Consider the following 23,288-nt stretch of genomic DNA (forward strand, 5'->3'; position numbering starts at 1 on the left):
AATTGTTCAAAAAGTCAAGAAGATGGAGATTAAATGAAGATTTACTACAGAATAAAGAAATAGTGACATCTCTAGAAAATGAAACTAAAGTTTGCTTCTAAATAAACGATATAGAAGATATAGAATTTCAGATGGTTTGGGATGCTTATAAAGCAGTAATGAGAGGAATATTGATTGCACTGAATAATAAAGACAAGAGAGCAAAAGAAAAACAGATGCTAGATATTCAAAATGAAATAAAGAAGAAGGAAGGGGAATTGAGAAAAAGGCCAGGGAAAAAGAAAATTATGAGGGAGATTACAATATTACAAACGCAAATGAGACATTTGTTAAATAAAGAATTGGAATGGAATTTGAAAAGATTACAGCAGAAATCTTTTGAGGGAGCAAATAAACCTGGAAAATATTTGGCCTGGCAACTGAAAAAAAAGAGAGAAAGTAAAATTATTAATAAAATTGTGGTTGATGGAAGAGAGTTGGTAGATCAGGAAGGAATAAAAAGAGAATTTTTTAAGTACTATGCCAAATTATTTAAGGGTGTTAAAATAAAGAAAGAAAAGGTGGAAGCGTATTTACAAAATATTAAAATAGCACCCTTAACAGAAAATATGAAAAAAGTTTTGAATGATCCAATTGAAAAAATAGAAATTGAAGCAGCGATCAATGCAATGAAAAATGGAAAGGCACCTGGGCCAGATGGATATACAGCTAAATTTTTTAAAACCTTCAAAAAGGAATTAATACTGAAACTTCAGAAATTGATGAACATTATAAGAATAAAAGGGAAAGTACCAAATACATGGAAGGAAGCTATTTCGTTGATTCCAAAAGAAGATAGAGATGTCACAAATGTAAAAAACTATAGACCAATTTCACTATTAAATAATGATTATAAAATATATACAAGAATATTGGCAGAACGGCTGATGATGTTTATCATCAGATAAATTTTATAAAGGAAGATCAAGTGGGGTTTCTTCCCAAAAGGCAAATAAGAGACAATATTAGAACTGTTGTAAATATCGTGGAATGTTATGAAAGGCATCCAGAAAAAGAAGTTGCATTATTCTTTGCAGATACAGAGAAAGCATTTGATAATTTAAATTGGGACTTTATGTTTGCTGTAATGGAGAAAATGGAGTTGGGGGGAAATTTTATAAAGATGATAAAAGCAATATATAAGACTGTGATCAGGCAGGCAAAAAGGGACTATGAGGAGCATATTGCAAAAAACATAAAGACCAACAATAAAACTTTCTTCAAATATATTAGAAGTAGGAAACCAGCCAGGGAGGCAGTGGGGCCCTTGGATGACCATGGGGTAAAAGGATTACTGAAGGAGGATAGGGAAATGGCTGAAAAGCTAAATGAATTTTTTGCCTCCGTCTTCACTGTAGAAGACGAGAACTTTTTGCCCGCCCCAGAACCACTAATTTTGGAAGGGGTGTTGAAAGACCTGAGTCAGATTGAGGTGACAAATGAGGAGGTCCTACAACTGATAGACAAATTAAAAACTAATAAGTCACAGGGTCCGGATGGCATACATCCGAGAGTTCTGAAGGAACTCAAAGTTGAACTTGTGGATCTTCTAACAAAAATCTGTAATCTTTCATTGAAATCTGCCTCCATTCCTGAGGACTGGAAGGTAGCAAATGTCACCCCCATCTTTAAAAAAGGTTCCAGAGGAGATCCGGGAAACTACAGGCCAGTCAGTCTGACTTCAATACCGGGAAAGTTGGTAGAAACCATTATCAAGGACAGAATGAGTAGGCACATTGATGAACACGGGTTATTGAGGAAGACTCAGCATGGGTTCTGCAAGGGAAGATCTTGCCTCACTAACCTGTTGCATTTCTTTGAGGGGGTGAACAAACATGTGGACAAAGGAGACCCGATAGATGTTGTTTACCTTGACTTCCAGAAAGCTTTTGATAAAGTTCCTCATCAAAGGCTCCTTAGAAAGCTTGAGAATCATGGAGTAAAAGGACAGGTCCTCTTGTGGATCAAAAACTGGCTGAGTAATAGGAAGCAGAGAGTGAGTATAAATGGGCAGTCTTCGCAGTGGAGGACGGTAAGCAGTGGGGTGCCGCAGGGCTCGGTACTGGGTCCCATGCTTTTTAACTTGTTCATAAATGATTTAGAGTTCGGAGTGAGCAGTGAAGTGGCCAAGTTTGCGGATGACACTAAATTGTTCAGGGTGGTGAGAACCAGAGAGGATTGTGAGGAACTCCAAAGGGATCTGTTGAGGCTGGGTGAGTGGGCGTCAACGTGGCAGATGCGGTTCAATGTGGCCAAGTGCAAAGTAATGCACATTGGGGCTAAGAATCCCAGCTACAAATACAAGTTGATGGGGTGTGAACTGGCAGAGACTGATCAAGAGAGAGATCTTGGGGTCATGATAGATAACTCACTGAAAGTGTCAAGACAGTGTGCGTTTGCAATAAAAAAGGCCAATGCCATGCTGGGAATTATTAGGAAGGGAATTGAAAACAAATCAGCCAGTATCATAATGCCCCTGTATAAATCGATGGTGCGGTCTCATTTGGAGTACTGTGTGCAGTTCTGGTCGCCGCACCTCAAAAAGGATATTATAGCTTTAGAGAAGGTGCAGAGAAGGGCAACTAGAATGATTAAAGGGCTGGAGCACTTTCCCTATGAAGAAAGGTTGAAACGCTTGGGACTCTTTAGCTTGGAGAAACGTCGACTGCGGGGTGACATGATAGAGGTTTACAAGATAATGCATGGAATGGAGAAAGTAGAGAAAGAAGTACTTTTCTCCCTTTCTCACAATACAAGAACTCGTGGGCATTCGATGAAATTGCTGAGCAGACAGGTTAAGACGGATAAAAGGAAGTACTTCTTCACCCAAAGGGTGATTAACATGTGGAATTCACTGCCACAGGAGGTGGTGGCGGCCACAAGTATAGCCACCTTCAAGAGGGGTTTAGATAAAAATATGGAGCACAGGTCCATCAGTGGCTATTAGCCACAGTGTATGGAGCACAGGTCCACCAGTGGCTATTAGCCACAGTGTATGTGTGTATATAACATTTTTTGCCACTGTGTGACACAGAGTGTTGGACTTGATGGGCCGTTGGCCTGATCCAACATGGCTTCTCTTATGTTCTTATGTTCTTATGTTCTTATACTGAACGTGCAAGGTTATGTATAAATGCAGATCTTACAGAAGATATGATAATTAGCAAAGGTACAAGACAAGGCTGTCCGCTTTCTTCACTGTTGTTTATAATGACTCTTGAAATCTTACTGATGCAAATCCAAGAAGACAAAAAAATAGAAGGATTAAAAGTAAAAGGATTTACTTATAAATATAGGGCATTTGCAGATGATATAATGTTTATAAATGAAAATCCCATATAAGTAACACCTTTGTTGCTAGTTAAACTACAAGAATATGGAGAACTGGCGGGACTTTATATTAATAAAGAAAAATCAAAATTTTTATGTAAAAATATGCAAGTAAGTAAACAAAAGGAACTGCGGAAGCTAACGGGTTATGAAGTTACCTCTAAGGTAAAATATTTGGGTGTGGAGATAACAATGAATAATATTGATTTGTTTAAAAATAATTATGAGAAGCTATGGCGTAAAATGGATGACGATATGATAAAATGGAATAAATTTAATTTGTCATTGTTTGGCAGAATAGCTGCAATTAAGATGAATATTCTGCCAAGAATAATGTATTTCTTTCAAACTATTCCGATTGTGAAAGACAGTAAACAATTTAATAAATGGCAAAGGAAAATTTCAGAGTTTGTGTGGGCTGGGAAGAAATCAAGGATCAAAATGAAAATGAAAAAGAGAGAGGAGGATTCCAGTTACCAGACTTAAAACTATATCATGAAGCAGTTTGTTTAGTGTGGATAAAAGAATGGGTGATGCTGTTAAACAAAAAACTCTTAACGTTGGAAGGTCATGGAAATAAATTTGGCTGGCTGGTTTGGATGGATGGTTTTTTCTCTCACCATTATATAAGAAACAATTGGCTAAATACATGAATGGAATATAAAAAATATGGAGATGAGAGAAAACCGTTATGGATAGTGCCAGCAGAAGTAATAAAAATAACAGCTGAGACGGGTGAAGAAAAGTGGTCGTAATATAATCAACTATTAAAAATACAAAGTGGCAAAATAGAATTGAAAACTGCTGGAGAGCTGAATAATAAATATTATTGGTTCCAAATGCAACAAATTAAGAGCTTGGTGGATAATGATATCAAAACTGAAGGAATAAGAAAAGTGCAAACAGAAATGGAAAAAGTTCTGCTTGGAGTCAATGAAAAATTAATTAAAAATTAATTTCAAAACGATATAAATTACTCTTAAAATGGTCTATGGAAGATGAAGTAGTGAAATCTCAAATGATTAAGTGGGCAATTAATGTAAATAAAGAAATACAGATGGAAATTTGGGAATATTTGTGGAAGAACATAAAGCTTTCGACGTGTCATAGTATTAAAGAGAATTGTTTTAAAATGATGCATATATGGTATATGACTCCTAAAAAGTTGGCAAAGGTGAACAATAAGATGCCAGATAGATGTTGGAAATGTAAAAAACATGAAGGTTCTTTCTACCATATGTGGTGGACTTGTGAAAGAGCAAAAAAGTATTGGCAGATGATTCAACAAGAAATCTCTAGGATCTTGGGATACGAATTTAAGAAAGTTGCAGAGACTTTTCTGTCAGGATTACAAATGGAAAAATTTCCAAAAGAAGATAGAACTATAATTTGGTACTTGCTTTCAGCTGCTAGGACATTGTATGCGCAGTTGTGGAAGCAAGAAAAAATACCAGAGAAATGAGATTGGATTGTAAAAGTTATGACATGGAGTGAAATGGACAAATTAACAAGAATTTTAAGAGACTATGACTTAGAAGTTTTTAAGATGGAGTGGGAAAAGTTTAGAAGATATGTAGAAAAATAGTAGAAAATAAAAGGACATTGGACAATTTTTTATAATGATTAAGTCTTAGAAGGAAGAAGAATGTTTTTATTAGTTCAGGGTACCTTTAAATATTAGCATTATAAGTAAATAACACCGGCGGGGGTCAAGTAACGGGAGGAGGGGTGGTTAGGAAATAATATATGGGATAGATAAAAAAAGTTATTAATGGTGCAGGAAATAGATATTGTTACCATATGTTACAAAATAAAATTGTTTTGAACATAAAAAGAAAGGTTAAAATGCTTGGGGTTCTTTAGCTTGGAGAAACGTCGACTGCGGGGTGACATGATAGAGGTTGACAGGATTATGTATGGGATGGAGAAAGTAGAGAAAGAAGTACTTTTCTCCCTTTCTCACAATACAAGAACTTGTGGGCATTCAATGAAATTGCTGAGCAGTCGGGTTAAAACGGATAAAAGGAAGTCCTTCTTCAGCCAAAGGGTGATTAACATGTGGAATTCACTACCGCAGGAGGTGGTGGCGGCTACAAGCACAGCCAGCTTCAAAAGGGGATTGGATAAAAATATGAAGCAGAGGTTCATCAGTGGCTATTAGCCATAGTATATATGTGTATGTGTATGTGTGTGTGTGTGTGTATATATATATATATATATATATATATATATATATATATATATATATATATATATATATATATATATATATATATATTGGCCACTGTGTGACACAGAGTGTTGGACTGGATGGGCCATTGGCCTGATCCAACATGGCTTCTCTTATGTTCTTATGGCCCTGCTGGTGGACCTCTTAATGGTACCTGGGTTTTGGCCACTGTGTGACACAGAGTGTTGGACTGGATGGGTCATTGGCCTGATCCAACATGGCTTCTCTTATGTTCTTATGGCCCTGCTGGTGGACCTCCTGAGTTTTGACCACTGTGTGACACAGAGTGTTGGACTGGATGGGCCATTGGCCTGATCCAACATGGCTTCTCTTAAGTTCTTATGTTCTCAGTTTGCCTGGAGGCCATTTAAGGAGGGAAGAGGAGGTTTAACCTTTCAGCGACCACTTGTTTTTGCTGCACAAAATCAGCTTCCCCAGATTTAGGCCACACAAGCACAGTTTGTGTTTTACAGACCAATGGGAATCATAGAATCATAGAGTTGGAAGGGGCTGTACAGATGAAGAGAGATGTGTGATTCCTTCTCCCATCTGTTGGTGGCCTCAGCTTCAGTCCCCCACTTGTACTATCAGGATAGCAATACTGGCCTATCTTTTGGGATACTGTAAAACAGTGTTCCCTCTAAGCTGAGTTAGTGTGAGCTAGCTCACAGATTTTTAGCCTCCAGCTCACAGATTTTTGTCTTAGCTCAGGAAGGATGACCCCAGAGCGCAATAATCAGGGCTTTTTTTTTGTAGCAGGAACTCCTTTGCGTATTAGGCCACACACCCCTGGTGTAGCCAATCTTCCTGGAGCTTACATTAGGCCATGTACTAAGAACCCTGTAAGCTCTTAGATGATTGGCTACATCAGGGGGCGTGGCCTAATATGCAGAGGAGCTCCTGCTACAAAAAAAGCTCTGACAATAATTTATGCAGGAGCTCACCACTTAAATGCCAGTAGCTCACAAAGTAGAATTTTTGCTCACAAGATTCTGCAGCTTAGAGGGAACGTTGCTGTAAAGATAACTGAGATAATGCATGTGAAGTGCTTTTGAGACTAAAAATGTCCTTCAGGTGCTTATTTCTTTTGTCTTGCTCTGTGCCCGCACTGCACTGTCGGCATTTTTGTTTTCTTTGAAATGCTGTATCCTCCTTTTCTTTCCTTCTCCAGAACCAAAGCACCCCTTCCCAAGTGCTTCATGGGGCACTGAATTCCGCGGCCTGTGCTTGACAGCTGTTGATGCAGCAATTGGGGTCTTGCCAGCCCCAAAAGTTGCACGTGTGACTCAGACATCCCCTGGTCCTCGCAAAAGGCCGTCTGGCCAGATGGCTCCTTCTGTCGACACTCCTGTCACACCCCTCCTCCTCCCCCTCCTCTGACTTTAATAGGATTCTTAGCATGTTTTTGCTCACAAATATTTCCAGTGTTCCACTCCAAACGTGCCCTGAGTTCGCTCCTGTAGCAAACGGGCAACTGCAGCAGGGACTTTGGGGTAGGGTTGCCAATCCCCAGGTGGGGGGGCAGGGGATCCCCCAGTTTGGAGGCCCTCCCCTCGCTTCAGGGTCGTCAGAAAGCGGGGGGAAGGGAGGGAAATGTCTGCTGGGAACTCTATTATTCCCTATGGAGATTTATTCCCAAGAAAATCATGCGAGTATCTGGGGCTCTGGGGGGGCTGTTTTTTGGGGTAGAGGAACCAGATTTTCAGTACAGCATCTAGTGCCTCTCCCCAAAATGCCCCCCGAGTTTCAAAAAGATTGGAGCAGAGGGTCCAATTCTATGAGCCTCAAAAGAAGGTGCCCCTATCCTTCATTATTTCCTATGGAAGGAGGGCATTGAAAAGGTGTGCCGTCCCTTTAAATGTGAGGGCCAGAACTCCCTTTGGAGTTCAATTATTCTTGTCACAGCCTTGATCTTGGCTCCACCCCCAAAGTCCCCAGATATTTCTTGAATTGGACTTGGCAACCCAACTTTGGGGCCCTGTGGAAGGCAGTCAGGGCTAGTGTGGGGCAGCAGTCAGAACAAGCCAGCCACTCCGTCTTCTACCCTAGACTATCTGGCACCCTAGGCAAGGTTAACCTCTGCCGCCTCCTCTCTCCCCCTGCACTGATAATGTCACCGAATCACATGGGGGGTGCCCAATTTGGCACCCCCAGAAGGCCGGCATTCTAGGCGGGCACCTAGTTGACCTACTGGCAGGCCCTGACTTCCAGGCACCCAGTGCGCTGTTCTGCCTGCCGTTAACCTCCAGCTCTTCCCTGCAGGAGGCTGGCCTGGAGTTCTGACAGGAGAGGCACTCTTGATAGAACTGCTGCCACCTGACTGGTTCTCTTTATAAGAAGCAAACCACCAGCCCACTCTGCTTCTCCTGAGATATTCCATCCGTATGCAGGCTCCTTGGCCCAGGTTTAAAGACCCAAAATTAAACGCTCTTCAAGTAGGTTCCAAGGCAACTGAAAGTTTCTACAGCCCCGGCTAATAGACAAGTTCCCCGACCTCACCTGGAGTATTGTGTTCAGCTTGGGCCACCACATTTTAAGAAGGATCTAGACAAGCTGGAAGGGGTCCAGAGGAGGGCGATGAAGATGGTGAGGGGTCTGGAGACCGAGTCCTATGAGGAAAGGTTGAAGGAGCTGGGGATGTTTAGCCTGGAGAGGAGGCGGCTGAGAGGTGATAGGATCACCATCTTTAAGTATTTGAAGGGCTGTCCTCTAGAGGATGGTGTGGAATTGTTTTCTGTGGCCCCGGAAGGTAGGACCAGAACCAATGGGTTGAAATTAAATCAGAAGAGTTTCCGGCTCAATAATAGGAAGACCTTTCTGACAGAGTGGTTCCTCAGAGGAACAGGCTTCCTCAGGAGGTGGTGGGCTCTCCTTCCTTGGAGGTCTTTAAACAGAGGCTAGATGGCCATCTGACAGCAATGTGGGTCCTGTGAATTTAGGGGTAGGTGTTTGTGAGTTTCCTGCATTGTGCAGGGGGTGGACTAGATGACCCTGGGGACCCCTTATGATTCTATGAACTTCCTGACCATTCGAGCGGTTCCTCAGTGGAACAGGCTTCCTCCTCGGGAGGTGGTGGGCTCTCCTTCCTTGGAGGTTTTGAAACAGAGGCTAGATGGCCATCTGACAGCAATGTGGATCCTGTGAATTTAGGGGGAGGTATTTGTGAGTTTCCTGCATTGTGCAGGGGGTTGGGCTAGATGGCCCTGGAGGCCCCTTACAACTCTACGATTCTATGAACTTCCTGACCATTCAAGCGGTTCCTCAGTGGAACAGGCTTCCTCCTTGGGAGGTGGTGGGCTCTCCTTCCTTGGAGGTTTTTCAACAGAGGCTAGAAGGCCACCTGACAGCAATGAAGATCCTGTGAATTTAGGGGGAGGTGTTTGTGAGTTTCCTGCATTGTGCAGGGGGTTGGACTAGATGACCCTGGAGGTCCCTTCCAAGTCTTCAATGATTCTAACGGGAGGTGGTGGGCTCTCCTTCCTTGGAGGTTTTTCAACAGAGGCTAGAAGGCCACCTGACAGCAATGAAGATCCTGTGAATTTAGGGGGAGGTGTTTGTGTGTTTCCTGCATTGTGCAGGGGTGGACTAGATGACCTTGGAGGTCCCTTCCAACTCTACGATTGTTTGATTCTAGGTTTTTCTCTGGATTTAGTAAGGTGCAAGAACTCGGTGATTCCACCAGTCGTCAGTACAGTTTAAAATATGGTTCAGAAGGCAGGTCGGCTAACATTAGCCCTAAGGCATAACAGCATTCCTAACCAGCCAGCACAAATCCAAGGTTCCCCCAAAAAACACAACCGTTTGCAAAGATAAGCCTAAGCTTTATCTTTGGCCTAAGCCTTAGCCTAAATATTATGGGAAGGAAAACTTAATTAATCACAAGTTTGACACATGCGGTTGAATTTGGCTAGATGGAAACAATCTGGGTTGACAGCAATCGCAAAGGAGGATCCAAATGATCTACTAACAGCCTACAGATGGGCTGCTGCGAGGAGTAACCCCGAGGTCTGAACGTTTCAAACCGCACTGTCAGATAAAGTGACCCCAGTCGCCACACCCACGGTGGGCCGTCGCTTGCCAAAGGTGGCTGGAGGCAGCCTCCTCGAGCAAAGACTGAACTGTGTCCTGCTTTGGCAGGTGGAGACAGCCAATGTCTCCGAGCTGATCACCGATGCCTTCATGGGGTTGGAGCACGTGGTCCAGGTCAGCGCCAAGGACTTCCTGGATGCTGGGAGCTGGAGCGAGTGGAGCAGCGAAGCGTGGGGCCGGCCGGCACTCGGTAAGGCCCCGCAGAAAGGGGGAGGTCTGGGAGCTGAAGCCCATCGGGGCTGCCGGGAGGGATGCGGCCAGTGCAAGAGCCCGAGTCCCAGGACTGCATCCGTCAGTGAGCACTGCCTCCTCAGGGGACATTGGGGGAGGTGGTGGCTCAGTGTCAGAGCCTCTGCTTGGCGTACACAAGGTTCCAGGTTCGATCCCCGGCATCTCCAACAAAAACAGGATCAGGTGATGTGAAAAACTTCAGCCTGAGATCCTGGAGAGCAGCTGCCAGTCTGAGTAGACGAAGCTGATCTGAGGGCCCCCGGTGGGTCTGATTCAGCAGAAGGCAGCTTCATGCAGGAGAGCCAGTTTGGTGCAGTGGTGAAGTGTGCGGACTCTTATCTGGGAGAACCGGGTTTGATTCCCCACTCCTCCCCTTGCACCTGCTGGAATGGCCTTGGGTCAGCCAGAGCTCTGGCAGAGGTTGTCCTTGAAAGGGCAGCTGCTGAGAGAGCCCTCCAGCCCCACCCACCTCACAAGGTGTCTGTTGTGGGGGAGGAAGGTAAAGGAGACTGTGAGCCACTCTTGAGACTCTGTCCTTGAAAGGGCAGCCTCTGTCAGAGCTCTCTCAGCCCCACCCACCTTACAGGATGTCTGTTGTGGGGGGAGAAGATATAGGAGAGTGTAAGCCACTCTGAGTCTCTGATTCAGAGAGAAGGGTGGGGTATACATCTGCGATCTTCTTCTTAGGTTCAAAGACTCTTATCTGGGAGAACGGGGTTTGATTCCCCACTCCTCCACTCGCAGCTGCTAGCATGGCCTTGGGTCAGCCATAGCTCTCTCAGGAGTTGTCCTTGAAAGGACAGCTGCTGTGAGAGCCCTCTCAGCCCCACCCACGTCACAGGGTGTCTGTTGTTGGGGGAGAAGATATAGGAGATTGTGAGCCACTCTGAGTCTCTGTCCTTGAAAGAGCAGCTGCTGTGAGAGCCCTCTCAGCCCCACCCACCTCACAGGGTGTCTGTCATGGGGATATAGAAGATATAGGAGATTGTAAGCCGTTCTGAGTCTCTGATCCAGAGAGAAGGGCAGGGTATAAATCTGCAGTCATCTTCTTCTTCATGCAACTTTGGGTTCTCTCCTACAATGCCAGGCCTCCTCTGTTGATTTATGTCTTTCCAGGGCAAACAATGGCACCCAGCGACGTGGCCACCGCAGCCGTGGAACCAGAAAGCCCAGCTGAGGAGCCCTCTCTGGCTCCCAACAATGAGCCTGTGGGTAGGTGCCCAAGGACAAGCCCCGCGTGTGGGTGGGTCTGGAAGGCTGATCTGGGCTGTGCTTTTCGAGCATCTTGCCGGGGTGGGAAAGCAGCTTGCTCTGTTGCCCTGCAAACAAAGCGTCCTTCTTAGTCTCTCGGTGGCCCCTCCTGTAGACAAATTCTCTGGCTCCAGGAGAGGGGCACCAATGAGCCCTCCAGGGCTTTTCCTGGCGCCCACCCATGAGTTGCAGGAAAGGCAGACAGGGGGCCTTTACTTATCAGGCTCTGCCTGGGAGAAGCTCTACCCATCTTAACCTGTTGCCAATCAGCTGGGTGGAGCAGTGGGGCCAACCTTGTGCTGCCTAGCTGACTGTGGGGCTCCCCATGGGCTCTCACTGTTCCCAAAGTGCCCACAGCTGGGGGCCCTGGGCTTAGGCGCTTTGTGTTGACCCTGTGCACTTGAGAAGTTGGAATGTTCATGAGTGTTCCGGAGCTTCTAGTAACACAGCTAGAGGAGACCATCTTTTATGCCATCTTCTAGGAATGGAGCAGGTGTCCTTGGGCGTGTGTGTTTGGGGGAGGTATTTGTGAATGTCTTGCATTGTGTAGAGATTGGACTAGATGACCCTGGGGGTCCCTTCCACTCCGTGATTCTGTGACTCTAAGGCTTGCGAAGAGACTAGACGCCTGCCTGCTTATTCCCACCTCTTCATTTCATCTTCATCATCATTTATCAATGCTCATAGACTAATTGATCGTAAGCATATAAAACGGGTGGCCAACGGTAGCTCTCCAGATGTTGTTTGCCTACAACTCCCATCAGCCCCAGCCATTGGCCATGCTTGCTGGGGTTGATGGGAGTTGTAGGCAAAAAAACATCTGGAGAGCTACCGTTGGCCACCCCTGCTATAAAAGATACAAAATCAATACAAAATACATTTAAGTCCTAAAATTCACTATCTATAAAAACAAAATTAAACATGAATATGAAGATTTCAAACATGAACATGAAGTTAATCCTTTTCTCAATGTAATTGTTTTGCTAATATAATATACTCATTTAATGCTACAAAATTTCTTAAAATTTTCCACGGAACTCTTATAACCAAAGAAATCCAAAAGAAATGTTACTACTGGGATTGTAGTAAATTTTGCTATTAGGAATTCCTTCCTTCCTTGCTTCCTTCCTTGCTTCCTCCCTCCCTCCCTCCCTGCAGCTCTCAAACGTCTGACATTTATTCTCTGTGGCTCTTACATTGAGCAAGTCTGGCCACCCCTGCTCTATAGTTTTGATAGAGCCGGATCCTCAGCCGCATAAACGGTCAGAGTAGGGTTTTCTAGTATAGCGCCCAGTTGGAACAGCTGTAAATAAGGCATTAAACTTGGCTTAAAAAGAAAGCTGTTCTATAAGCTGGGATAGTCAGAAAGTCTACATGTAGACAATTGAATTTAAAATATGTAAGACCTCATCATTTCACATTTTGTTTTGTGCCATCTGGCAACTCCGTTTGCACCGTTCACTTGGTGTGTCTCATTTGCAGAGTCAGAATTAGGGCACTGCCCTCGCAGCCTTTCTTCTTCCCGATCTGACCGAATTCACTTATTCTGGGGGAATCCTATTTATAATTGTATTTCTTAAAATCTTCACATCCCACCTTTCCAGGTGATCCACCCTCTCTGACCCACTGGCCAGCACTTGCCCTCCCCTTCCCATCCCGCTCTGCTCTTGAATCCCAGAGAGCCCTCTTGTTCTTCCACAGCAGAAAAAGATGCTTTCTTAGATGCTACCAGGGTGCCCCCCCCCCCAAAAGAGGAATGTCATCCCCCTCAAGTGGCAGGAATGCCCCTCCCTCAGGGACAAGATGAAAGGCCTCAGTGTATCCCAGAAGGCGACGAAGATGGTGAGGGGTCTGGAGACTGAGTCCTATGAGGAAAGGTTGAAGGAGCTGGGGATGTTTAGCCTGCAGAGGAGGTGGCTAAGAGGTGATAGGATCACCATCTTCAAGGACTTGAAGGGCTGTCATAGAGAGGATGGTGTGGAATTGTTTTCTGTGGCCCCGGAAGGTAGGACCAGAACCAAGGGGTTGAAATTCAATCAAAAGAGTTTCTGGCTCAACATTAGGAAGAACTTCCTGACCGTTAGAGCGATTCCTCAGTGGAACAGGCTTCTTCCTTGGGAGGTGGTGGGCTCTCCTTCCTTGGAGGTTTTTCAACAGAGGCTAGATGGCTACCTGACAGCAATGAAGATCCTGTGAATTTAGGGGGAGGTGTTTGTGAGTTTCCTGCATTGTGCAGGGGGTTGGACTAGATGACCCGAGAGGTCCCTTCCAACTCTATGATTCTATCCCCAACAGCAGAGCAGCCCCTCCCTTGCCTGCCCCCTTGCAACTTATCAGCATGAGGGTGAGATGTCCCAGGGGGCAGGGAGGGAGCTGGGGGTTCCCTCGATCAGGCTCCAGAAGGCCAATGTCTCTCTCCGGACGTGAGTCATGGGAAGGTCTCTTTCTGTCTCCAGCAGGCCGCAGTGACCCCTTGGAGAAGGTGGCTGTCCTGGTGTCCCTCGGAGTCTTTGCCTTCTTTGTCCTGGCCGTGATTCTCGTCTTCGGCCTCCTGATGTGGTAGGTACCCTCGCCCTTCCAGCTCAACGTGGCTCTGGTAGGAGAGCTGCCATTTTCGCCCAGCCCCGTTTGCAGAAATGTTGCATTTGGAAAGCCTCAAGACTCCAATGCCTGGAAGCAAAGGCCGGAAGGAAGGCTGGCCTTGGAGCTGGGCAAATGCCTCCGCCTCCACAGCCCCTTTCCTCCTCTGCACTGTTCTGTCTCTGTCCCCTGCCAAGTGCCAGCCCAGCCGTTGATGTGTTTCTGGCTGGGCTCCATCCTCAAACTGGAAACTGTCCACCTAAAACATGACGGAAATTGGTCATGTCGCCAGTGCTGGAAGGAGGAGACAAAAAGCAGAAGCTCTCCGGTTCCGGAGAAAGGAAGTCCAGAGAGGCTCGGACTGGATTGGCCTGGAAGGGCCGTCTGAGCAGAAGTGCCCATCTGGACCAAAACCAGGGCACCGCTGGACCAATATCCCATTCGCAGTGCTGAGAAACCCACAAACAGGAAACGAAGCCCGCAGTGTGTTTGCCCCCCCGGCAGCTGGCCTTCAGAGATACACGGCTTCTGAAAATGGAGGTTCCATTTAGCCGCCATGACTGGAGGGACCTCTCTGCCCAGGGCCCACTGAAACCTGGAACAAGCCCTGGGCAAGAGCCAGGTTCGAATTGCCACTGGGTGACCTTGGCCAGTCACACACTCTACCTCGCAGGGTTGTTTTGAGGATAGAGCGGAGGAGAGGAGAACGATACAAGCTGTGTTGGGGGTAAAAGTGGGATGGAAATAAAGGAAATATATAAACTGGGCTGCATCTCCCGGGAGCCTCCTGTAGTCAAGGGACGAGCTAGAAAAGCAACGGAGGGAAGAATCGGGGGATGCAAGATTTGTGGGCCTGCCCCCTGGCATAAGGAAGCTGTGAGAGTTGGCGTGGGGGCAGGATGGTGCTGCAGCCTGAGAGTCGCTTTCATGAGAGAGTCGGGTGCCAAGAGCTCTGCAGCTTTTCCATGCTGCCCTGATCATTCCCTCTCTCTTTCACTTTTTAGGATCCGGATGAAGAAGCACAGCAAGGAGGCCACAAAGAACCACGACTTGCTCTCAGCCACCATCCACATGAAGGCACTGCCCAGTGAGTTGGGCACCCTGGCACTTGGGCGGAGGGTAGGGGGGGGGGAAGCCAAGATGGCAGGAATGGGTCTGCGCCCAACTCACAGACGGTGGGAGGGGAAAGAGGGGCCCTTTCAGCACTGCAGGGGACGGAGAATGGGGCAGAAATGGTTTGTTTCAGACTGTGAGCCCCAGCCCCAAAGTTAGTTGTGACTCCCTAACAGGTGGTGTGTGAGGCTCACACTCCTGAGCAGAGGGCGGATACTCCACTCCCAGCAGGAGCGGGAAGGAAAACATAAGAATGGAAGAGAAGCCATGTTGGATCAGGTCAATGGCCCATCCATTCCACACTCTGTGTCACACAGTGGCCAAAAAAAACCAAGTGCCATCAGGAGATCCACCAGTGGGGCCAGGACACTAGAAGCCCTCCCACTGTGCCCCCCCAAGCACCAAGTATACAGAGCATCACTGCCCCGGACAGAAGAACATAAGAGAAACCCTGTTGGATTAGGCCAAGGGCCCATCCAGTCCAACACTCTGTGTCACACAGTGGCCAAAAAAACAAACAAACAGGTTCCACCAGGAGGTCCATCAGTAAGGCCAGGACACTAGAATCCCTCCCACGGTTGCCCCTCCAAAGCACCAAGAATACAGAGCATCACTGCCCTGGACAGAAGAACATAAGAGAAGCCCTGTTGGATCAGGCCAATGGCCCATCCAGTCCAACACTCTGTGTCATACAGTAGCCAAAAGACCCCAGGTGCTATCAGGAGGTCCATCAGTGGGGCCAGGACACTAGAAGCCCTCCCATTATTCCCCCCCAACCACCAAGAACACAGAGCATCCCTACCCCAGACATAAGAACAGAAGAGAAGCTCTGTTGGATCAGGCCAATGGCCCATCCAGTCCAACACTCTGTGTCATACAGTAGCCAAAAGACCCCAGGTGCCATCAGGAGGTCCATCAGTGGGCCCAGGACACTAGAAGCCCTCCCACTCTTGCCCCCTCAAGCACCAAGAAGACAGAGCATCCCTGCCCCAGACAGAGTGTTCCCTTTCTACCTTGTGGAAAATAACCACTCATCGACCTCTGCTCTTAAGAACAGAAGAGAATCCACATGGCATCAATGCCAGTGGCCCATCCACTCCAACACTCTGTGCCACACAGTGGCAAAAAAAACCAGGTGCCATCAGGAGGTCCATAAGTGAGGCCGGTACACTAGAAGCCCTTCCACTGTGCCCCTCCAAGCACCAAGAACACAGAGCATCCCTGCCCCACACAGACGGTTCCATCAATACACTGTGGCTATTAGCCACTGATGGACCTCTGCTCCAGATGCTTATCCAATCCCCTCTTGAAGGTGGCTATGCTTGTAGCTGCCACCACCTCCTGTGGCAGTGAATTCCACATGTTAATCACCCTTTGGGTGAAGAAGGACTTCCTTTTATCCGTTCTAACTCGACTGTTCAGCAATTTCATTGAGTGCCCACAAGTTCTTGTATTGTGAGAAAGGGAGAAAAGTTCGTCCTTCTCTACCTTCTCTATCCCGTGCATAATTTTGTAAACTTCTATCATATCACCCCTCCGTCGACAAGAACAGAACACTGTTAAGCTGATGGGGTGAGTCCCACCACAAAAGAGCAAATTTATTAGGAAGAGCCCTGCTGAATCAGGCCACTGGTCCAGCTAATCCACCATTTTGTCTCACTCAGAGGCCAGACGCTTCCCCTGGAGGGTCAACAATAGAGGCCGAGGCCTTCCCCCGAGGTTGCGTTCTGGCTCTGGGATTCAGGGAATTCGTGTCTCTGAATGTGGAGTTTCTCCACAGCCAATATGGCTAGTAGCCATTGATAGACTTATTGTCTATCTATCCAATAATCCCCTTTTGAAGCTGTTTATCCCTGTGGCCCTCACTGCATCCTGTGGCGGCGAATTCCACATTGTAATCACTCGCTGTGTAAAGACGTATTTTCTTTTTTTCATCTTGGGCTTTCTCACAGTACAAGAACATAAGAACATAAGAGAAGCCATGTTGGATCAGGCCAACGGCCCATCAAGTCCAACACTCTGTGTCACACAGTGGCAAAAAATTTTATATACACACATACACTGTGGCTAATAGCCACCGATGGACCTGTGCTCCATATTTTTATCTAAACCCTTCTTGAAGGTGGCTATACTTGTGGCCGCCACCACCTCCTGTGGCAGTGAATTCCACATGTTAATCACCCTTTGGGTGAAGAAGTACTTCCTTTTATCCATTTTAACCTTTCTGCTCAGCAATTTCATCGAATGCCCATGAGTTCTTGTATTGTGAGAAAGGGAGAAAAGTACTTCTTTCTCTACTTTCTCCATCCCATGCATTATCTTGTAAACCTCTATCATGTCACCCCGCAGACGACGTTTCTCCAAGTTAAAGAGTCCCAAGCGTTTCAACCTTTCTTCATAGGGAAAGTGCTCCAGCCCTTTAATCATTCTAGTTGCCCTTCTCTGGACTTTCTCCAATGCTATAATATCCTTTTTGAGGTGCGGCGACCAGAACTGCACACAGTACTCCAAATGAGACCGCACCATCAAGAACCCGTGGCCATTCCATGAAATTGCTGAGCGGTTGGGTTGGAACTGATAAAAGGAAATCCTTCTTCACCCAAAGGGTGATTAACATGTGGAATCCACGGCCACAGGAGGGGGTGGCGGCTGCAAGCATAGAGAGCTTCAAGAGGGGTTTAGATAAAAATATGGAGCAGAGCTCCATCAGTGGCTATTAGACATAGCTTATCATTGGAACTCTCTGTCTGGGGCAGTGAAGCTTATGGACTTCCAGACGGCACCTGGGAGCCTACTGGGACTCCCACCCCCTCATTCTCTTGGTTAGTAGATCCACTGTAGTAGATCCAGTGTCTCACATCTGCACTCTTTAGGAGCTCCCAGGCACGTGTTCTCAGCACCTGGAGACTCACCAGTTTTTAAGTTTCCTCAGGAGGTCTAGAACTTCACCTCCGGTCACCTCCGTTTGGCCCAGTTCTTCAGACTCCCTTCGTGAAAACAGGGGCTGCAATTTCCACAGTGAACACAGAGGCAAAGAAGTTATTACCATGAGTGGATCATGCTTTCTAAAGTTACAGAAATGCATTAAAAGGCCTCTGGTGGGTTTTAACGACAGCAATGGGGGGTGGGGGGAGAGGGGGAGCAATCCTGCCCCCGTTTCTCTCCCTCTGCTCCAGAGGTTCTGGTTCCCGAAGCCTCCACCGCAGCTACTGGGTGACCTTGGGTCAGTCACAGTTTTTGAAAGTTACAATTCTTGAAAGCCAGTTTGGTGTAGTGGTTAAGAGTGCGGGCCCTTATCTGGGAGAACCAGGTTTGATTCCCCACTCCTCCACTTGCAGCTGCTGGAATGGCCTTGGGTCAGCCATAGCTCTGGCAGAGCTGTCCTTGAAAGGGCAGCTTCTGGGAGAGCTCTCTCAGCCCCTCCAGAAGAGAGCCACTTTGGTGTAGTGGTGAAGTGTGCGGACTCTTATCTGGAAGAACCGGGTTTGATTCTTCACTCCTCCACTTGCACCTGCTGAGATGGCCTTGGGTCAGCCATAGCCCTCACATTGTCCTTGAAAGGGGAGCTTCTGCGAGAGCCAGTTTGGTGTAGTGGTTAAGTGCGCGGACTATTATCTGGGAGAACGGGGTTTGATTCCCCATTCCTCCACCTGCACCTGCTGGAATGGCCTTGGGTCAGCCATAGCCCTCACATTGTCCTTGAAAGGGCAGCTTCTGGGAGAGCCAGTTTGGTGTAGTGGTGAATTGCGCGGACTCTTATCTGGGAGAACCGGGTTTGATTCCCCACTCCTCCACTTGCACCTGCTGGAATGGCCTTGGGTCAGCCATAGCCCTCACATTGTCCTTGAAAGGGCAGCTTCTGGAAGAGGCAGTTTGGTGTAGTGGTTAAGTGTGCGGACTCTTATCTGGGAGAACCGGGTTTGATTCCCCACTCCTCCCCTTGCACCTGCTAGCATGGCCTTGGGTCAGCCATACCTCTAGCAGAGTTGTCCTTGAAAGGGCAGTTTCTGGGAGAGCTCTCTCAGCCCCACCTACCTCACAGGATGTCTGTTGCGGGGAGGAAGGTAAAGGAGATTGTGAGCCGCTCTGAGATTCAGAGTATAGGGCAGGATATAAATCTTCTTCTTCTTTAGCCCCTGCAGGATACCCTGCTCTGGGTAGGCCACCAGCAGAGCTTTTTGGCGGTTCCTCGTTTTGGCGTTAGCGAGACAGGAGGGGGATAGCCAGAGCCCATCCCTGCCTTGACCTCCTTCTCTTTCTCTCCACGCAGAAGCCCAGATCTTGTAGCCAGAGGCGGTCGTCCTCTGGCAGGGCAGCCCCCACCCGCAAGAGGGGCACGCCATCACTGACCTCGCCATCTGCAACTGCTTTTGGACCCCCCGAGTAATACGAGACAAGTGCCCCCCGCAATTCACACCAGTGCCGAAAGATCCCCTTTGGAAGGAGCTCTCGAGCAGGGCCTGCACAGGGGCCACTTGGGCGTCGCTCCGGCCTGGGATCCCTGCTTCTCTTTCTGGGGCACCAAAGCAGGCTGTAACTCTGGACTATGGCGTTCTTGGACTCGTTGACAGTCTTCGTCCAGCAGAGGGCAGCAGCCAGAACTGAAACTGAGGTCTCAACGCCTATCTTTGAGCCTGGCAAAAGGCATTGGTGCCCGTGGGTGTTGGCACAGGCAGGGGCGGAAGGACAGTTGCTGCTGCCCCTGCTTCCCAAGGCCTGCGGCCAGCGCCAGCCCCATCTACCCCCCGCAGCTACAGTGTGAGACTTGGGCCAATGGAGAAGTTGGTTGTCCTCGACCAGAAGGCCCTGTCCAGGGCAGCATCATTTCATAAGCAATCGTGGCTGGAGCCCAGTGCATTGTGGGAATTCTGCCCCCTCCAGCCAATGGGAAGTGTCAACCCCAGGGGTGACCAGGGTGTTGAGTGTATGTGGGACTTAATACAAAGTGTGTGTGTGAGTGTGTAAGTGTATACACCTGGTTGGGATGGGCCTTTTCCAGCCTGGAAACTGGATCCCCAGTTTCTCGTTGTTCAGCAGTCTTCCTTGTGCAAGTCAGCGGTCAAGACATCCGCATCGTTGAGTTGGAGCTGATCCGATTTGCTTGAGTTCACCCCAAAGCACAGTTGGGGCTGGAGGGTGGGACCCTGACCAGACTGGGAGAGCTCTGCAGATGTAGGGAATCTGCCCAAAGACCCATTCGGCTTTCAAGTGCTCCGATACACTGAGTTCTGCAAATTCCAGAGGGCCAGTGGCTGGGCCAAAGCAGTGCCGGATGAAACTCTGCGGTGCCTCCAAGGCAGTCGAAATCTTGACGGCCCCCTCGCAAATTGTCTCAAAGTCTGAGCACCCATCCCGCTGCCCACGGCCCCCCCTGCAGGCACCCTCTTAAAAGCCCCTTTTACTAAGCTGCAGGGGAGAGCAGAGAGAGGCAAACCTGGCGACAAGGCCAGCAGCAGCCGCACCAGGCAAGTCGAGCAAAGAGGGGCTCAGTTGCTGGCTGCATGTGGAGGCTGGGAGGGCTGCAAGCCAGGGGGAAATGGGAAGGGGGGAGAGGGGAGCCAGCCCAGGGTCCCTAAAGGTGTGGGAGCCCATAGGCCAGTGCCTATTTGGCCTAATTGTTAATCCGGCTCTGGGCCAGAACCAGAAGGGGAAGAGTAACGCCAGTGGAGGAGAGGCCCCAATGTGTGGCAGTGCTCTTACAGATGGAGCCCTGCGCATTCCAAGAGCTGCACGCCGTTCTGCGGGTCTGCTGGGGACGGTGGAAAGTGCTGCAAAATCGCAGCTTATTTTCAAAGCGAGAAACATCCAGAGGCAGTTGGCCTTTGCCTGCCTCTGCGTAGCGACCCTGGAGTCGGACTTCCTCAGTGTAGTGGTGAAGTGCACAGACTCTTGTCTGGGAGAACCCGGTTGGGTTCCCCACTCTTCCGCTTGCAGCTGCTGGAATGGCCTTGGGTCAGCCATAGCTCTGGCAGAGGTTGTCCTTGAAAAGGCAGCTTCTGGGGAGAGCTCTCTCAGCCCCACCCACCTCACAGGGTGTTTGTTGTGGGGGAGGAAGGGAAAGGAGATTGTGAGCCACTCTGAGCCTCTGTCCTTGAAAGGGCAGCTTTCTGGGAGAGCTCTCTCAGCCCCACCCACCTCACAGGGTGTCTGTTGTGGGGGAGGAAGGGAAAGGAGATTGTGAGCCGCTCTGAGACTCTTCAGAGTGGAGGGAGAGATATAAATCCAATATCTTCATCTACCTCACAGGGTGTCTGTTGTGGGGGAGGAAGGTAAAGGAGATTGTGAGCTGCTCTGAGACTCTGTCCTTGAAAGGGCAGCTTCTGGGAGAGCTATCTCAGCCCCACCCACCTCACAGGGCGTCTGTTGTGGAGGAGAAAGATATAGGAGATTGTAGGCCGCTCTGAAACTCTGTCCTTTAAAGGGCAACCACTGGGAGAGCCCTCTCAGCCCCACCCACCTCACAGGGTGTCTATTGTGGGGGAGGAAGATATAGGAGATTGTGAGCCGCTCTTGGTCTCTGTCCTTGAAAGGGCAGCTGCTGTGAGAGCCCTCTCAGCCCCACCCACCTCACAGGGTGTCTGTTGTGGGGGAGGAAGATATAGGAGATTGTAAGCCGTTCTGAGACCCTTTCCTTGAAAGGGCAGCTTCTGGGAGAGCTCTCTCAGCCCCACCCACCTCACAGGGTATCTGTTGGGGAGGAAGAGAAAGGAGATCATAAGCCACTCTGAGATTTAGAGTGGAGGGCAGGGTATAAGTCCAATATCTTCATCTTTTTCTTGTTGATCTCCCATCCAAGCGCAAGCCACTGCCAACTTGCTTCGCCTTCAAGCAGTAAAGAGCTTGTGCTCACCTGGGCCCTCCAGAGCAGAGAAAAGGTGGCTTGCCCTTGCCTGCTTCGCAGGATTCCTGGGAGGTGGGGGTGGGTGGGATGGAAAGCCAAGTGAGGGGCGCAGAACAGAAGGGAGGCTTTGGCCAGGGCTCTGAGGCCGGCCAGCTGTTGCGTGGTTCCTTCTGCACAGGCTTCAGATGCTGGTCGTTGTGCAGAAGTTTGGAACACTTTCCCTAGGAAGAAAGGTTAAAACGCTTGGGGCTCTTTAGCTTGGAGAAACGTCGACTGCGGGGTGACACGATAGAGGTTGACAAGATGATCCCTGGGATGGAGAAGGTAGAGAAAGAAGTCCTTTTCTCCCTTTCTCACAATGCAAGAACTCGTGGGCATTCAATGAAATTGCTGAGCAGTCGGGTTAGAACGGATAAAAGGAAGTCCTTCACCCAAAAGCTGATTAACGTGGAATTCACTGTCACAGGAGGTGGTGGCGGCTGCAAGCATAGCCAGCTTTAAGAGAGAATTGGATAAGCATATGGAGCAGAGGTTATTAGCCACAGCGTACTGTTGGAACTCTCCGTCTGGGGCAGTGATGCTCTGTGTTCTTGTGCTTGGGGGGCGGGGGCAAAGTGGAAGGGCTTCTAGCCCCACTTGTGAACCTCCTGATGGCACTTGGGGGGGGGGGTGTTGGCCACTGTGTGACACAGTGTTGGACAGGATGGGCCATTGGCGTGATCCAACAGGGCTTCTCTTATGTTCTTATGTTAGAAGCGCCGTCTCTATGGGGAGCTACATCATGCAGAAGTCTTAGAATCCTAGAGTTGGAACGGACCTCCAGGGTCATCTTGCCCAACCCCCTGCACAATGCAGGAAACTCACAAACACCTCCCCCTAAATTCACAGGATCTTCATTGCTGTCAGATGGCCTTCTAGCCTCTGTTGAAAAACCTCCAAGGAAGGAGAGCCCACCACCGCCGAGGAGGAAGCCTGTTCCACTGAGGAATCGCTCTAACGGTCAGGAAGTTCTTCCTAATGTTGAGCCGGAAACTCTTTTGATTTAATTTCAACCCATTGGCCTCCTGCTGGAGAGGAGTCAGCTCCTGTCTGAGAGCCCAGTGGGGTGTTTCCCCCCCTCTTCTTCACCTCCCTCAGCCATCCACTTGGTATACATGAAGCTCGGATTCCCCCTCCCCTCCGCACACACGCTGTCTCTCTCCACTCTTCACCCCCCCCAGGCCATCTTTTACACAAAAGCCTATTGTAAGGCAGGCAGACAATCAAAAGTCTGTGCAGGATTCTTCAGCCCTTGGAGGAGGGAAGGGGGAGAACTACCTGACCACTGTTGGCGACTGGTTGCTGGTCTGCCATCCCCTGCGGAATTCAGACTCCGCATGGTGAGCACAGCCACCCAATGACTGGCACAGGGGGCGGAGCTGTAGCCACAAAAGGGTTGCTGCAGAAATGCTGCGGTAGCAGTTGTTCAGCCAATCACACCCCCAGTGGCGGATCAGGTGCCCGGTCGCGCCAACCTTCTCCAAACCCTTGGTAGGCACCTGGAAAGGGGTTGGGGGTGCTGGTGACCCCTGCTCTAGACTGCCC

At 48.5% G+C, this 23,288-nt stretch overlaps 1 protein-coding gene across 1 annotated transcript in view; it reads left to right on the forward strand.

The window, feature by feature from the left end:
• The window catches only part of IL11RA (interleukin 11 receptor subunit alpha), a 121,615-nt gene extending 101,789 nt beyond the window's left edge, over positions 1 to 19,826 (forward strand). The window contains exons 9-13 of the mRNA XM_060236468.1: positions 9,737 to 9,878; positions 11,036 to 11,131; positions 13,627 to 13,729; positions 14,755 to 14,837; positions 19,134 to 19,826. Of these exons, the coding sequence (XP_060092451.1) occupies positions 9,737 to 9,878; positions 11,036 to 11,131; positions 13,627 to 13,729; positions 14,755 to 14,837; positions 19,134 to 19,150 (441 nt within the window). The 3' untranslated portion in view covers positions 19,151 to 19,826. The remainder of the gene's footprint in view (positions 1 to 9,736; positions 9,879 to 11,035; positions 11,132 to 13,626; positions 13,730 to 14,754; positions 14,838 to 19,133) is intronic.
• The last annotated feature ends 3,462 nt before the right edge of the window (positions 19,827 to 23,288 follow it).

Source organism: Heteronotia binoei, chromosome 4 (assembly GCF_032191835.1).
Source record: "Heteronotia binoei isolate CCM8104 ecotype False Entrance Well chromosome 4, APGP_CSIRO_Hbin_v1, whole genome shotgun sequence".
In the NCBI taxonomy this organism is placed as follows: domain Eukaryota; kingdom Metazoa; phylum Chordata; class Lepidosauria; order Squamata; family Gekkonidae; genus Heteronotia; species Heteronotia binoei.